The sequence below is a fragment of the Falco punctatus genome (genome assembly GCF_963210335.1).
Source record: "Falco punctatus genome assembly, contig: scaffold_301, whole genome shotgun sequence".
Taxonomy (NCBI): domain Eukaryota; kingdom Metazoa; phylum Chordata; class Aves; order Falconiformes; family Falconidae; genus Falco; species Falco punctatus.
Window position 1 is genome coordinate 1 of NW_027660203.1, and position 17,231 is coordinate 17,231.

Here is a 17,231-nt window from a genome sequence, read left to right on the forward strand (position 1 = left end):
GGAAAAAAAAAGTAGGGTAGGAAATTATTAGTAATTCCTACCTTAGGAATTAAAAAATTCCACTAATTAGTAGTGGAATTAGTAGTGGAAATTATGGTTCTTTCACAAGTGTATTGGTTCTCATGCGGATACAGCATCTTCACTCTGGAGCTCCTCTAGTCCACTTTCATTATTTACAGTAACAAAACCATGCCATGCACTTCACAGACAGACTGCTGGCTCAAAAAATTTAAGAATTCAGTAGGCAACATACTGGTGTAGGAAAACAGCAGGGGACAACAGAAAAGGTCAGAAAGTTGTCAGCTGTATAAAACAATTCCACCATTTTTTGTAATGTAATTTCTTTGCCATTTTGTACCATCTATTTTGTTAACTACTTGAGTCCTAAAGACAATAGTTATTTTATCATTGAAGTCTAAAGACATGCTAAGCCCGTAACTAATGTTTTAGTCATTGATATACTTTCAGGAAAGGGAATTTGTTTCTGTAAAGGGGGAGATTTTACTCCAGTTGTTCCTCTGAAGAATGACTTCAGTCATACCAGAAACAAAACTCAAGAACATTTATTTTACTACTCATAAAACAAGCAAGCATAGTAGGATGAGATGATCACACTAGCCATAAAATTCAATGATATCATTTCAGCCAAATATATATTCACCTTACAGGCTGGGCTGAGTTCTGAAAGTGTGTGTGTGTACATGTGTATAGATGCATAGAATCACTATCATCTAACAGCAGGAAAACATTAAAAAATGACATTTTCTACATTACTAGGTGAATTGAAACAATAGTAGCCCCTATCCAAAGCACTGGCAAACTGTTCCAGAAAACAGGGCATGCAAGAAACATCTTGGTAAAGGCTGGTGGTTTTCTTAGAATGTGCGAGATGGCAAGAGAAACTGAGCCACAGACTGGCAAAGATAGCAAGGAAGCACCAGATCCAAGGTGAACATACAGTAAGACTGAAGAGTCTGTTAAACTAAGAATTGCCTTCAAGGACCTAGAGCTGTGAAGGACCTTCTTCTTTGATGCCTACTGTTTACTAAGAAACAAGGCTTTTTATTTCCCTGAGAACAGCAATGCATCAAAGAAACAGGACACACCATCTCTGATTTCTCAATCCTAACAGAAAAGCATTGGTTTTAAGTAAAATAAAATAATAATCCCCCCCAATCCTGTGTGTAGATTACATCGCATCACTGTGAGATCGAGGGTTAGACTCACCTCTGTTTCCTGCAGTCTGTGTCCAATAAGGCTCAGAGATTCACCCAGCAGCTGTAAATGTGCAGCTACATCAATAGGATCTGTCTCAGGGACTTTGGCTGGTGAGGAAGACACCACCACAGTGCTGGTGGGGGACTTCTTATGAGGGGAAATCACCCCTGTTGGAGAAGCTGGAAACACACAAATTAATTTGATATTCTCTTCTTTCATTCTTTTACTTACTAGCCTATTTACTCAGTAAAGTTCAAATCTCAAAGGCATGAGATACTTAAATAGTTCTGTGGACCTGGTCCTGTGATCTCTGGAGTCAAAGCTTGGCTTCTACATGTACAAAACATCTCCCTCAGCTGAATGTAATTTGGGAGGATTTGGTTTGGGAGATATGATAGAATTTTCCTCTAGCAGCAAACTAACCCCACTTGAACATCCGTGTTGCCTCTTCTTATTTTACATTTCACATGGGGTAATGGCTTTAAGCTGAAAGCGGGTAACTTTAGATTAGACGTAACAAAGAAATTCTTCGCTATGAGGGTGGTAAGGCACTGGAACAGGTTGCCCAGAGAAGCTGTGGATGTCCCATCCCTAGAAGTGTTCAAGGCCAGGTCCGATGGGGCTTTGAGCAACCTGGTCTACTGGAAGGTGTCCCTGCCCATGGTTGGAACTAGCTGATCTTTAAGGTTCCTTCCAACCCAACCCATTCTATGATTCTATGATTTCAATCCGTAAGCTGCTAAAACCAGTACCATTCTACAAAGCAGACAAGGAAGTATTTTTGAAAAATGCTGACATCATTCTCACTCTCACAGAAAAATTGTTTTTGAGTAATATGATTTGATGTCAAGCCTTGTAAGCAAGCAGGTAGGTGTGTGAAGCAGGAAAGGACCTTTGTTGCTTACCCCACAGGCAACACTGTCTTCCCTGTCCAAGAAAAAAAAGACCACAGCAAATAAAGTACAACAATTACCTTTTATTTTTGGTGCACCATCTGAAGATGATGCCTTTCTCTTCACAGTGGTGGCCTCTGCTTTATTCTGTTTGTGTTGGAGATACTGAGCTTTCTGTTTCCATATCTGCAGTTACCATGGCATGAAAAGAGAGGTTCATAACATTAGGTAATTCTGTTACCTGGTGCCAGGACCTGGAGGCAGAATGATGTTATGCAGCTAACTGGTGAAGCAATACCATGAGAAGAAACTGGATCACATGAGCAAAATTTCCATACATTCCACCTTTACATACTTCAGGGACATAAGTAGCACTTTTTAAGGTATGGTGGCAATGCTGCCAGCACATTCTGACCTAAGCACTTAGTTTACAGAAATGATTTTACAAAACCATCTCACACACACTCACCAGTTTATCCTTCTCGGGTAGCTGCTTCCATACTTCTGCCAGTTTTTTACTTAGTTCTCCAAAATCTGGCAGAAGGAAAGAAGAAAAACATTTAAAACAAATGAAATCATAAAATCATGGAGAGAACACAGGAAATTTCCTAGCCCATACATACACTTTTAAGAAGCTACCCATTCCACAACTGGAACTCTCCACACTGTCCTGAAAATGATTGCCAGTGTGCATTCCTGTTACTGTTTAAGATGGAAAAAAACCCTGATACCAGGAATATAAAGTCACATGTACATACAGCAACGAAGGCAAGTCTTTAAATAAAGAATGCTGGGAAGGTAACACAATGAAGGTAACTATGGAAAGAAAGAGCTAGCAATTCTTTGGTATCCAGATTCACAACTTGGTTAAAATGCAATGAAATCAAATAATGAAATCCACTCGTGTCCTCTCTGCCACCTCTTATTCAAAGAAAACCGGCCAATTCTTTGCATTCTATCAAAATTAAGATGGTATGAAAAAGAGATGATATGTTCTGCTAATTAATCTGACTGGTGTATAATCAAGAGAAGAGAAGGCTAGATTATTCTCTCACCTATTCCAGGGTGCTCAGACACAATAGTTGTACGATATTCCTTACAGAACACTTGATAGGCAGACATATTTTTCTTCTTTGGCTAGTTAGAAGAAGAAAAGGAAACAAAGATTTTTAATTATGATGAGACCTACTTGAACTTAGCAAGAATTTGGCATTTATTGAAGACTTAAAGATGTGGTGCTCAGACCAGGAACTAAAAAAGCAGTGTTTTACATGTTCTGGCTGAATTTAGTGTTTATGAAAGCACAGGAACCAGCTAGATCCAGTCTTAGCACAAGGCTTATCTTGCAACAACTCTATCAATGCATTTAATTCATAAGTTACAACAACCTGCTATTCTAAATCTAGGATCGACACACAACTCTGTTAGTATACTTCAGTTTTAAAACTTAAAAATAACAAAAAAAAAGTATCTGCTATACTATTCAGAGTTCCTATTATAAATCTGTCAAAACAATTCAGTCCTCAACTTAATGTTTTGCTCCATTCCTTGCATCCTTACAGAACACTTCAAATTGGCAGGAAAATAGACAGTGGAAGTACACTGACAGCAGAGGCATAAGCAATGGCTGAGCTATGATCAGAGAAAACTTACCAAACAGAATACAATAATGGCTGAACAAATTTGGGCTACATCTGCCCACTGCCTGACACAAAGCAACTCTTGTCTATTTGAACATACAGAAACTGGTTTTCCCCATTTATATACTTACATAGCTGCAGTTATATCACCTGTAAACTCATTCATATGCTAGCTACCACTTTTCCTACTCATATTTTTATACACTAGCCATGGAAAACTGAATTTATGCGTGCTGGACAAAACTGGGCATGTGATAGTCTATAAGAATTAGAATTTCACTTGAACAGAGGAGTAAATGTGTAAATACCTTCACTTCTCAGGTTAGAGCTTGATTCCTTTTAACAGGAACTGTGATGATGATCTCCATCACTAGTCCAAAAGTCTGCCTGGCAACAGCTAGAACCAGTTACCTTAGAAAATGGTGCAGTTGTGCACGGTACATAACCTGCACCAAGCAAATTAAGCACAACTTTTTCAAAGAACCTCTATCGGCTAAGGACTTCCTGTGCCAAAAAAACAGAATGATATATGTTCCTTTTGCTACAAACAGAAATCACAGTGGCTTACACATTTTTCCAAACATGCTTCAGTGAAACCCATTGATTCTGGTATTAGTTGTTCTTCTGTTTCAATTTAAAATGCCTTCGTAATGGAGTGCCTAATTCACCACCACCCGCCACCCTCCAAAATTCTCCCTCCAATTTTTCCTTACTTTTTCTCTGTCTTTTTCCTTCTCCATTTCTTTTTCCTTTTCCTTTTCTCTTTCCTTTTCCTTTTCTCTTTCTCTTTCCTTTTCCTTTTCTCTTTCTCTTTCCTTTTCCTTTTCTCTTTCTTTTTCCTTTTCTCTTTCTCTTTCCTTTTCCTTTTCTCTTTCTCTTTCTTTTTCCTTTTCTCTTTCTCTTTCTTTTTCCTTTTCTCTTTCCTTTTCCTTTTCCCTTTCCCATTTCTCAGCTTTGTCCTTCTCCTTGTCTTCCTTTTTCCTCCTCTTCTCACCTTGACCATCTGAATGAAAAACAGCAGGAGGAGGTGGAGGAAGAACATAGGGGGTACTGGGAGGAGGTGGTGGCGACACTGTTACTTCTGCTAATGCCACAGGAGCGTGCCCAGAACTCTTTTTAGACTTAGAGTGCCTCTTCTCTCTGTGTTTCTCCTTGTCTTTTTTTTTCTTACTTTTTTTTGACTTCTTCTTCTTTTTGATTTCCCGGTAGGAGTCATCTATCACTAGCTCTCCAGCTTCCAACTCCCCACCAGAAGAGGAACCAGATTCTGGTGGTGCCTCCACACCTGAAATCTCATACTCACTCCCATGGCCCTCTGAAAAAAGGGAGGTGTCAGCACCAAGACCCTCAGAAGGTGGATGTGAGTCTGAAGGTGTTTTGTGCTTCTTCCGGGATGACTTCAGGAAGCTCTGCAGTTCATGACCCAGCAGGAATGAGCCTTGCTCATCTCGAGCCGATTTCTTTGAAGATTTCTTTGCAGCTGCTGGTGCTGAAGAGTAGGAGAAAGAATCATCATCTGCTGCACTACTTTTCTCTTTCGGTGAAAGGATGAGCTTCATCTTCAAGCCATCAGGTTCACGCAGAGTAAGTGTCTCTGTGTTCACGTAGAGAGGTTTCATTTTTTTAGATTTGTGGAAGCTGCCATCGTCCACCGAGTGCTCCCCACTGCTCCCACTCAACTTTTTCTTGGGGTGCTCCTTTTTGCTTTCTGAATGACCAGAGGAAGAATAAGATGATTTTTCTGAGGTCTTCTTTGAAGACTTTGAGCTTGTGGCCAAAGGTGAGGTGATAGCCTTGAGTAAATCCATGGTTGTATCAGCTGAGGATGGGCTAGAAACTGCTTTTTTCTTCTTCTTTGATGGTAGATCCAAAGGCGAAACACCTGGAAAAGATCAAGAAAAATGTACATCAAGATGATTCCCTTAAAGACAGCATTATGCTAGCCCAAAGAAGCGAAGTAGAAATTCTGCAAGATTTATGATTACAGCTAATAGATTTACCTCCTGGCTTAAACAGAAGAGCTCTGAAGCTTGTAGCCAGCTCAGCAAAGCCTTACTGATACAGTTCAGGAGCTGTAATGCCTGAGCTGGTCAACCAATTTAAGGCAGGAAGACAGAGCAGGAAAGTTCTTGAAGTTTTATCAAACCCTGTATTCTGTTGTGAAATAACATATTTTGATGAAAATGTATCTTACTGAGCCTGAAATTACACCTCAAGTGCAAGGTTTTCATGCCATTTTTAGCCAAGGTGAGATCAATGAATTGAAAGTACAAGCTTTTTCATTCTGAAAACAGATTTTGATGAAATTTCAGCTTGGCTTCCTCTTTTCACTGGGCCAAAAATAAATCTTACACCTGTTAAGCTTTTATGAACAGAACTGTCATTTTCTGGTCAGCTTATTAATTGTGAGAATAATGTTTCTGTATTTAAACTGAACCCAAAACCATTAATTTCTCACCCTGATGCCTTCTACTTTTATAAATTCAGAGAAAGTAATACTATCTGCAAGTAAAGTTACAGCTTGTAATGCAACAGGGGAAAAAGAAATGCAAATATCGAAAGGAAAGGCATGAGTTAGAAAACTACAAGTTGTCAATGAAAAGGGAGTGGAAAACGTCTACCCCCAACAATGGCAACTTGTTATGCTAGACCTTAAAATTCTCCCTAATCTTCTGCTGTCTTGTGCTGATCAGCATCAGGTTTCTGATTACTTGTCCTAAGACAGGCTGATGTGCTCCTCCCCCATAAACCGCTAACAACAAAGCTTGATGACACTCTTTAGCAGTGTTCTTTCCTTAAAGTCATCATCTGTTAGCACCTTCCCCTGCTTGATTGCTACCTTACCTCTGTAGCAGAACTCATCGGAGGAGTGCTTTCTCTTCTTTTTGTGAGGCTCTGTCCCCGGAAAAAGCTCACTGTCCTACAATAAGAAGAAAAAAGTTGCTGACAAACAACAGGGAAATAATATGAGATTCACATGGACTACTGACATAGATAATAATTTGCAGGAGATATTAAGAGTTATTTGTATTGCTGTAACATCAAAGAGCCCTAGGTATGAACCAGGATCATTATTCTAGGCACCAAAACAAGCAAAGGAAACATACTCTGTCCCCAAAAGTCCACAGTGTAGGTTTAAGGTAAGAGGTAAAAAGCATGGTACAGATAAGTGGGAGAATACAAAAATATGGTATTAGTCAGGATTGGTTTCAGCACATCAGCCACCTAACTGGCGTCAAGCTTTCTTGTAGGCACTGCAGCCAGACAGGGCTATAAGGTAACTGAAAGACAGATCTCTATAGGGAGCTCCCCCCAAGTGAGAGAAGCAATACACAAGAAAACTTGAGAAAGCATATTTGAAAGTGTTAAGAAATGGGCAATGAAAGCCAGCACGTGGAGATCAGCTGATGAGTTAATAAAGGACAGACATCTACCTCTTAATAAAGCTAAGAGATAACTAAGCATGCATAGGCTGGCAAGCCTTGAAAATGAAGGCAAGCAGTTCATGTTTAATATGCTGAAAAAGATAAAAGAAGTGACAGGAGGTGTAGAGAGGTGACAATTAAAATGATGGGCCAAAAAACTGTCCTTAATATGTCATGTCACCCAATTATTATTTGTCTTTTGACCAACTTATGGTCTGAAAATGAAGATCTTCTACAGAATTCCATCTGCATGGTAGAAGAAAATTCTAAATTTAAGCTAGAACTTCTTTCCAGATTAAAAAAACCCTAAAATAATCACAAGATTTTTATCAAATTCAAAAAAAGATTCAAAGATAATCACCTTTGAGCTACAGCAGAAATTTTAGCTCAAAGAGGATAATTTTGAAGAAACTTAAGTTGTCACTACGTGATTTCAGAGTTAAGGCCCCACAGAGGTGAATAGGGCAAGTCCATACCTCTCAAGAGCTATCGTTTCAGGCTTTCTGCAGAATCAGGAAGATAACAATGCATCAGTTAACATTATATTCATCCTTTGCTGGCTATTTATACAACCATAAATTCTAAAAAAATGTTTTTTGTGTACCTATAAAGTTATTCATGTTATCTTATGACTTGCAAGGTTCTACATAAAGACTAGGACAGCACTCTACTACCATATTTTATGAAGCCAGAAACATCAGAATCAGTTGTAATTGGGATTGACCCTGTCCTTTTCCCCAGAAAGGTTACAGAACAATACTGGACACTACTAGCTGCTCTTGCAGTCTTCTATGTGCATTTCTACATAAAAAAGAACAACAAACCCATCCGTCCCAGTTCATCACTAGCCTTCCACATTTCCTTACACTTTCAACCTTTTCTCTGTGGACTTCCTGACCTGGGTTGCTATCTTGTCTTCCTCTTGCAGCTGATCCTTGTGAGAACGCTTTTTCTCTCGCTGTATCCTGCCAGTTGCCAGCCACGCGTCATCAACACTTCGGTCACTCTCTAGGAACTCTTAAGATTTACGTGAAATGGGAAAAAAGGGAGAAATGAAATACCCCATTAAGGAGTGATAGACATGTGGGCTATGCACAAAATAAGGTAACAGGAGATGCTGGCACAGTGATGCACAAAACCCAAGAAGCACAGGGGCCTAAAAGATGACAATATGTACTCTGACCACAGGGATAGGCTCAGTGCTCTAATGCTGTAACACAATCACTCAAGATTTCATTTCTAACCCCTGTATTTCTTCCTGAAGATAACTGGACCTAGAAATATTACCATGACTAAAGATACCCTTATCCCTGGTCTCCTGTTCCATTGACCTAGCAGGGAAAAGAAAGGCTGCAGTGGCAGTTTCCAATCAAGGTGTTTGCATTAGGAAACACCACCCATTTCTCTCAAGTTCTAAGCCCAGCACTTTACACCTGGAAGTCAAGGGCTTGGGATCCTCCAGCAACTTGGCCAGGTTAAATTTAAGGGCTCCATGACATACTAGCTTCCTTTCCCACTCTGACTGCATGGCCTGGCAAGGGCTGCAGAGGGTACCCTTTGTTTTTTGGCAACTCCCTCTGAGATTATGAAGCAGTCATACCTTCTTTCTTCTTGGAGTCATCATAAGCCATGGTGGTCCTGCAGGAGCCTGAGAATGTGTTGCCACGTCTGGGCTCCTTCCCCCGTTCCCATCTACAGGAAAAGGTCTGAGAAACAGAGAATGAAAATAACCCTCCCATAAAGAAGAATCACGATGTAAAATGGGAAATTTCCTCTGAATCAAGTGAAGATTCTCTGGAAGACAGTGGGAAAGGAAAGGAGTCTACCTTCTGGTCAGTTCATGCTCACTCTTCAGGCTTGACAGATTTTTTTTTTTAAATTAAATTGGAGGTAGTTGTTCTATTATTTTAAAGATATAGAAGACCACCCCTCTTCACTGTAAAATCTCCAAATCACTGAAGCATTTTATTTACAAAAATAGGAAGGGGTGAGAAGATAGCAGAGTTTGATTTTCACGACACACAAAACTGCACCCAAACTTGTGTCAAAGCCATTTTTTATCAGGAGCCACTGTAGTAAAGAGTGGAATGTTTAAAGAGAGATTTCAAACCCTTGAATCTCAGACAATGTGAAGGAAAAGAAGGAACCAGGCAGAAATCATTGTACTACAAGAGAATCATTTCAAATATTTTTAATTAAAAGATCGCACATTTTGTAATGAAGGTGTGCATCCTTCTGATGTGTTTCCCAACACTACCACTGCAGCCATTCTGAATGCCAGCCTGGGAGAGGGAATGGAAGAAAGCACTCCTTTTTGCTAGGCCTTCTGCAGGACCTCAATACCTGTCAGCTCCCAGGTTTCAGGCCTCCTCTACTTGAATAATTCTGTTCCACAGCTGCTCGCATACAGCAGGGCACTGCCCTTATGGAACAGCTGCACCCTGGTTCTCTCAGAGTAAACAGCTTTTATTCTTCAGTCAGGGACCGGCTTAACATGAAAAGATCAACCTTTTGCTCATAAGCAATTAAACCAACTGCATCTACCCGATTTTGTGTGTTTGCGCACACACATGTAAGCATTCAACCACAAAGACCATGCAGTTTATCCATTCTTGCTGACACTGTAATCTTGCCACACTGAAGTTACATTAGAATACCTTTGACAGCAGGGAACTTGTGCTTGTACATCCCTGGATGTACCTCAATTTTATAAATAATTGACTGAGGCTGAGGATGTGCAACATATTCATCTGACAGTGGTTACTCACATGAAACAAGTCCCAACTAAATCAAGCATGCAGGTACACAGCAGATGTTTCTGTTTAAATTCCTAGGAATACATGTTACTTCTTCAGGTTTCAGGAAACCATCCACCACAAAACGTTTTGATTTGGTATCCTGACCACTATATGTTGTTGGTAGCAAGCGCCACAACTTGTAGACAGAATTTGTGTAGACACCTAAGATCACTGCATATGTATACACACTAGAGCACTGCACTTTGCAATAAAAAAGAGCATCTTGCCATTTGTGTGTTCACAATTTTGAACTGGATCTTGTCAACATTTCATGATGTTCAGTTGTTGTATGGACTTCAGTGGCAACACATGTGATACTAAAGCACTGTGCCCTAGAGTGTAAGGGCCTAATCTAAACACTGCTCAGCAAAATAAAGCTGAAGACAGTCACCGATGACTTGAAGAAACTAATATTTGTCTATAGCTATGCGTGTAACTTTTACTCTCTTTTAAAATCTTATCTGCTTGACAGGTATAAAGATTGGTAGATAACTCCCAAAGGGGCCTCCAACCTACACCTCTAACTCTGCAAATACAAAGCATATCCTTAACTAGTGCCATCCTATAATTCCTAACCAGGTTCCCCTGCCTCAAATTCTTTGGTTTCAGCAGTAATCGCAGGGGTTGGGTGGAACAGATCTCTCTTCACGTCTCCCATTCCATAACACACACGCCTGCGGGATCAAGACCGAGCGTTGCTCTTCTGCAGCCCCACGGACTCCACAGGGACCCCCGCACCTCGGTCCCCCAGGGGAGGCTGCACCCCATGGCGGCGGACCGCGGGGCTGGAAGCGGAGGGGCGGCGGCGGCTCGGGCCGGGCCCTCTCCCCGTTTCCCGCCGGCGCTCCCAGCGACCTGGCCGAGCCGCGGGGGCTGCCAGGCCCCGACGGGAATTCCGCGCACGGCGGAGGGAGAAAACGTCAGCGCCGGCCCCGGGCCGGCCCTCCCCTGCCCCCCGCCCCACACGTGTGCGCCAGCACCCTCAGGGCCCGGGGACGTCAGGACTCTCCCGCCGCCGCCGTTTGAAGCGGGCTCGGCTGCCCCGCTCCCGCCCGTGCGCCTTCTCACCCCAGCGGACTCCGGCCTCACTCCAGCCCACGGCTCCACCCCTGCAGGAGGCCCGAGCGTGCCCCGGCAGCGGGGCCCCCCAGCGGCGACAGGGCCAGGTGGCCGGCTGGTGTCGAGCGGCGGGGTGGGAAGGCGCCTCACTCTGCACCGCCGCTTCCCGCCGCGCCACCGCCGCCCGCGGCCGCCATCTTGAAAAAGGAGACAAGGGACGCCCGCCCGGCGACGGGGCCAGGGGCGGCCAGTCGAGCACCTCCAACGTGGCACCCGCAGGGTGGGGGAGAGGGAGGGGTGAAGGATTACCGAGCGCATCGATAGCCGAGCGGGGCGGGGCGCGCCGTGCGGCGGGGCCTGAGCGGAGCCGCCGCGTCCGGCACCCGCCACGCGTTTATCCTTCCCCGCCGTGGCCCGCCGCTGCTGGCACGGGCGGCGTTCGGAATACCGTGCGCTGGGCCGCGGGGCCTAGCCCGGTGCCCCGCTGGTGCGAGCGCACGGGCCCAGGGCTGGGGCCGGGGCGGCCTGGGAGCTGGGCCACCCGCCGTGCCCCGAGGCACCCACCGTGGTTCCTCGGGTGCCGCGTGGCCCCCGGAGGCACGAGTGGGCCGCGCACCGCGGCCCCGAGCGCCCGGGGCGGAGCCGGTGCCCGCCTTGCCCTGCTGGGCACAGGGTGGGCCTGCGGTGCTGGCGGGGCGTACCTCCCACCCCTCAGCCTCCCTGGCGGGGACAGGCCTGAGCTGGCCGGGCTGGCAGCGCGGGTTAGCTGTTGGCTGCTTGTGCCTGCTGCGCTGGCTCAATGGGAACGGGTGAAATCCTGTTACGAAGCAGTTACTGGGCCAGCACGTTGGTGAGATAGGCTTCGCATGACTCATCTGGTTGCCTGAGGAACAGCGGGCGCTGCATAGGTGGAGAGTGGGGACCAGCTGGAGCAGAGAAGCGTGTCTGAGCAGCGCTCTGGGGCTGCTGCCTGTGAAGGCGTCGTGCAATCCTCACACCCTTTCCAATCAGCTTTCCAAAGGTGGCGATCAAATGAAAGGCAAATCACCCCCTGCATCTTCTAAAGGGCTCACTCATAAGTGCAAAGGATTCAAGATGGAGGTAATAAAGCTCAAGAAACAGCCAGGTCAGAAAAGTCTTTTCCCCACCAGTTTAGCCTTTCCTCACTCTGACCGCTCAAGAGGTCCCTGTTTGACAAACCTCATTTAACTCTTACCTTAAATCCCATCATCTCCACTGGTGCAGGAATCTTCTTTTTATTTAGATGTCAGCAGACACTCACATGACTTTCTGTCAGAGGCTGTTCATAGTCACATGCTGCCTACAGACTACAGTTCCCAGCCATGCCTGAGGTTAAACCTGACACATCGCAGACATTCTGGTCTCAGCCCTTACAGATCTGCCTTCTGGTCCTGCTGATGCTTTTGTGTCCTAACAAGTACATAATGGTGACAATAATTATTTGTGGTACAGTAGGGCCTAGAGGAATTAGAAGCAGATAGAAGCCTATGCCATTTATGCTGTGTGAAAGTATAGTTTGATCCAAAGTGAGCGGTACGGCCCCTATGCACAGATCGATGTCTGCAAGTCCAGCAGCTTTAACGCATCAGAGTAAAAACCTGCTAGCCCTTAGGCTGAGCACAAGGCCTGTACAGATGTTCTCATGAATGTATATGCCTGCTGCTGGTGAAACTGTCTAAAATCATTCTTTGATTTTAGTTGAATAAGTGCCTCTGCAAATTCATGACCAGGACTGTGGTTGGTTGACCCTGGCTGGATGCCAGGTGCCCACCAAAGCTGCTCAGTCACTCCCCTCCTCAGCTGGACAGTGGAGAGAAAATACAATGAAAGGCCCATGGGTGGAGAGAAGGACAGGGAGATCACTCAGCAATTCCTGTTACAGGCAAAACAGACTTGACTTAGGGAAAAATTAATTTATTACCAATCAAATCAGAGTAGGGTAATGAGAAAATAAAAACAAATCTTAAAATACCTTCTTCTCACCCCTCTCTTTTTCCCAGGCTCCTGATTATCTCTGCCTCCTCCCCTCAGTGGCACGGGGGATGGGGAATGGGGGTTGTGGTCGGTTCATCACATGTATCTGCTGCTCGTCCTCTTCAGAGGGAGGACCCCTCCCACTCTTCTCCTGCTCCACCCTGTGGTCCCTCCCACAGGAGGCAGTTCTTCACAATTCTCTAATGTGAGTCCTTCCCATGGGCTGTAGCTATTCATGAACTGCTCCAGCGTGGGTCCCTCGCACAGGGTGCAGTCCTTCAGGAACAAACTGCTGCAGCGTGGGTCCCCATGGGGTCTCAAGCCCTGCCAGCAAACCGGCTCCAGCCTGGACTCCTCTCTGCACGGGTCCACAGGTTCTGCCGGGAGCCAGCATCAAGCATGGGCTTCCCACAGGGTCCCAGCCTCCTTTGAGCATCCACCTGCTCAAGTGCAGGTTCCTCTATGGGCTGCAGGTGGGTATCTGCTCTGCCGTGGACTTCATGGGCTGCAGGGGCACAGCCTGCTTTGCTGTGGCCTTTGCCACAGGCTGCATGTGAATCTGGAGCACGTCCTCCCCACCTTCTTCACTGACCCTGGTGTCTGCAGAGTTGTTGCTCTCACTTATTCTCCCTCTCTCTGGCTACAATTCCTCTTGCACAGGTTTTTTTTCTCCTTCTTAAAAATGCTACCCCAGAGGTGCTACTACCCTGCCTATCACTGATGGGCTCAGCCTTGGCCAGTGGCAGGTCTGTCTTGGAGCCAGCTGGCATTGGTCTGTCAGACATAGGGGAAGCCACCCCTATAGCCCTGCTGCTACCAAAACCTTGCCATGCAAACCTACAACAAGGACCTTGCCAGAGTTGAACCCACTGAGACCTGCTCTTTAGCTCTGATTATTGATATTTCATGGGGTCCCAGCAGTGGATCCATACCCCATTTGGCAGTGCACAGTACAACAAAAACACAGCTCCTGTCACCAGAATTTTACAGTCTTCATCTTTCTTGCTCATATTACAAACTATATGGAAACATGAGTTAACTCCTGGGAGCACTCAGCCTACAGGTCAGGTGGAGGTGGAATGGGAGCAAGTCAGGATAAGCCATTAGCATGGTTGGGAAAGACTAGGTGCAGCCTGAAGGAACAGGGATATAGATTACTTTGAAAACTGAAAGCCTAAATTAGCCCGGCATTTGATGGCAAATATTTGATAAAGATAGCTAGTAAATGTGTAGGGATGGTATGTTTAATATTCTGTACCCTAGAATGAGAAAGGATTCTAGTTCCCCTGCAGTTTAATGTTTTTACTGCTAGGTGGCTTGTAGGCATTGGAGTGTGTCAGTGATTGTGTGTGGAGGAGAGAGAAAGAATTTGCAGGTGGATTTGCAAAAGTGAGACTATAGCAAGATACTTTTATTTAAAGTCACTGAAGCACCAATCATTCAGACTTCCCCTGGTGAGATCTATCCATGCTTCTTTCCTCCTACAGAACAACAACAACAGCAACAATACTAATACTAATAATAGTAACTGTAGTAGTAACAATAACATGTAGTCCCTCCTACTGCACTTCTCATCAGCGCAGAAATTCTCAGAAAAATTTCAGTCATTCTTATTCTTTAGAGCTAATAAAGGGAACCAACGAGCAGAAGCCACTGGCATTTATTGGGTGCTTTCAAACAACTTAGCCTTTCCCTTTTCTAGAAAATCCAGGGATCCCTTTAACGTGTACACCTAGATTATACAGGTCAGGTGGGGAAAATGTCAGGATGCTGATAGCACATTTAGGAGAGTCACAACCCCTTCAAATCCTTAACACCTGGCAGAATTACTTCTTTGTACTCTTAAATATAAGAGGTCATATGAGGGAATCAAAAAATCAAACAGTCCCCACAGTTTCTAAGACCTGAAGCACACCTTCAGTCAATCTCAGGCTATTGTGAAAATATTGCTTATTCCTTTTTGTTCAGACCATCTTGCATTCTTTGCCTACATGCCAGGGAGACAAAGTGCAAAAGGGTACATGGTATGTTTCCTCAGGTGTCTTCTTGGCAGTGAGATACAGATTGTATGAAATGCTTTTGCCAGTGCAGAATGTTTTAGGGCATGTGTATACTTTCTCATGCTTAATGTAAGAATAATTGTGTGCTAAGGGCTTACTGCCCGTGAAGCCACTCAATATGGTCTTGCTTACCCCATGTTATATCCACTATCTACCCATGTCTGCCTATTTTCTCCTGCCTGCAGTAAGGTGCAAGTTTCTGGATTTAGTTAGCCCTCTTTTTGTTTCATTGTTTTTCAGTACTTAGTTCAGTGGGGTCTCAAGGGCAATGAGTGTAGGAGGAATGAGTAGCAACATGAGCACAAGCCCACAACCAAGTTATGTACTGAATTAAATACAGCACTCAGAGCTGTATGAACAGTTATCAATTCTCCCTGCCATAGTTTGCAACTCACAAATGCCTTTTCACTCCTGCCCCATTTTACCATATTTTTTTCCTAGATTCCAAGATGATTTGGCATTAACTGGAATGGAACCTAGATCAAAACCTCCGATCCCCACCTGTCTATGAAAAGCCTGCTTCTTTTTACACAGTGCTACTCTTCTCTGTGCGTGCTACACTACCTTGTATGTTACTAGCTACAAAGCTGCCTTTATAAAGGAAGCTTAGTTTGTTACATTTGAGAGGTTCTGTGAAAAATAAATATATTTTAAAAGGCCTATGGCTATGAATATGGAGGAAATGACCACAATGTTACAGTGGACTTCAGGTGAAATGGACCTTGCTTGCCAATTACCTCAGCTGTATAATTTCCTTGGTCTTATTTATAAACAAGGCTAGTGAGTCATTTGAATACAAGGACTTGTTTCCTTAGAGAAGCAAAACTTCAAAAGATTTGCTATCTGCATTGTTTCAGTGTTGGGGATTTACTTAAATTACTTCTCATTTGTCTTCATTTTTTTTCAAGATGCGTTCATTTTCTTGCCTCTTCATCTGGGAATACAGTCGTTAATGCAGCAGCAAGGGTGTGTGATTCATTTGTAATGTCAATATGAAGGCCTGAATGTTCCCCAGAGCCACAACTGTGAGGTGGGAGGATAGAGTCCTTGTCCATCTGGTGGGGAAACAGTACCATGTGTTACAGCAGGATTAGTGGGGTCCGGAGAGGAAGAGTGTGCTCCTGGATGTGGTTAGGCAAAGCAAAAGGGATGATACTGGGGCGATATGCATAGAGGAAAGGCTAAATGCAGACAAATCAGTCATCATTGGATTTGCTTCTTTTCATGGATTTTGATCTCCTCCTCCCTACCACCTGCCAGGGAGGTAGAATTGGTTTAATCTGAGTTTCATGGAGCCGTAGAAGGCCTATGCCACTGCTTTTAGCACTCAGCTCTCCCTCCGTGCCTGCTCCCTAGGGACCTTTCTGGTTTTTGCTGACCATAATTCCCCACAGCCCTGGTCCCATAAAACATCAAGCATTCAACCCTATCTGTGTTCTTGTTTTACATTTTCTTTTTTTTCCTTGGATTTGGTAATTTATTTCATTTCCTCCTCTCATACCTTGATTCTTTCCATTATAGCTCTTTTCTGTACAGTCCAGACTGACCTGCTTCTCCCTTTTTAGTCAAAGTGGCATGATCCTTCACCTGTACAAAAAAGCCTGTAACTCTGGGCTGCTTTATTCCTGCAGTTTTCTGTTTAGAGCAGAAGCATAGCTTCAGCAGATGTTCTGCACTGGGTAGAGGCAATTATTTTATTGCTAAAATTTCTCTTAACATTATGTAGATGGGTCATGGCTTTTTTTGTGGACCAAGCCTGCGTATTGCTTCTGTTTCTGGCTACAGATGTCGTAGCTGGAGATCAGAACTTTTGAGAAGAGCAGACTTTCCGGAATGGTTGCAAAGTGGCAGTGGAGTTTGCAGGGGCTGGCAACAGGACAGTGCTACCTGCAAAACTCTTGGGATGCCAGCTGGACCAGTGCCAGCCATGGTGTGCCACAATCAGTGGAGCTGCTGCAAAAATATGGGCAAGAGGTGACATATGGAAAAGGCTCCAGACTCCCAAAGTTTGGAGGCATGGCAAAGGCAATAGGAAGATGCACTGGTGTTGGGGCCAGGTGAGGAATAATAAAAGGTGCCTTGTACACCTGCATGCATTGTGGAGTGGTATGTGTTGGGGGAAATTGGTGTTGCAGGACATTTT

The 17,231-nt window shown here is 44.3% G+C and overlaps 1 protein-coding gene across 5 annotated transcripts; it reads right to left on the reverse strand.

Annotated features, from left to right (window-relative positions):
• Nucleotides 1–6: 6 nt before the first annotated feature.
• On the reverse strand, nucleotides 7–16,088 carry HMGXB4 (HMG-box containing 4). 5 transcript variants are annotated; one of them, XM_080411693.1, is made up of 9 exons: nucleotides 8,777–8,882; nucleotides 8,075–8,193; nucleotides 6,596–6,671; nucleotides 4,568–5,633; nucleotides 4,465–4,495; nucleotides 3,167–3,248; nucleotides 2,581–2,645; nucleotides 2,192–2,297; nucleotides 7–1,397 (listed from the first exon to the last, which is right to left on the reverse strand). In XM_080411693.1, exons 1-9 carry the CDS (start codon nucleotides 8,805–8,807, stop codon nucleotides 1,126–1,128), a joined length of 1,848 nt encoding a protein of 615 aa, XP_080267819.1. In that variant the 5' UTR covers nucleotides 8,808–8,882; the 3' UTR covers nucleotides 7–1,125. The 5 variants fall into 5 exon arrangements, with proteins under 5 accessions (XP_080267819.1, XP_080267820.1, XP_080267822.1 ...); XM_080411694.1 differs by adding an exon at nucleotides 11,043–11,175 and having other exon boundaries at nucleotides 8–1,397; nucleotides 4,465–5,633; XM_080411696.1 differs by lacking the exon at nucleotides 8,777–8,882 and adding an exon at nucleotides 11,043–11,302 and having other exon boundaries at nucleotides 8–1,397; nucleotides 4,465–5,633.
• Nucleotides 16,089–17,231: the final 1,143 nt, after the last annotated feature.

What these genes read in the sequence shown, in the direction of transcription:
- HMGXB4 (XM_080411694.1), bottom strand. Translation starts at nt 8,807, where the DNA reads ATGGCTTATGATGACTCCAAGAAGAAAGAAG. An exon ending in GTCTGAGCACCCTGGAATAG is followed by an intron (nt 2,646 to 3,166) that starts GTGAGAGAATAA and finishes TCCTTCTGCCAG; the next exon opens with ATTTTGGAGAACTAAGTAAA. An exon ending in TACCCGAGAAGGATAAACTG is followed by an intron (nt 2,298 to 2,580) that starts GTGAGTGTGTGT and finishes TGGTAACTGCAG; the next exon opens with ATATGGAAACAGAAAGCTCA.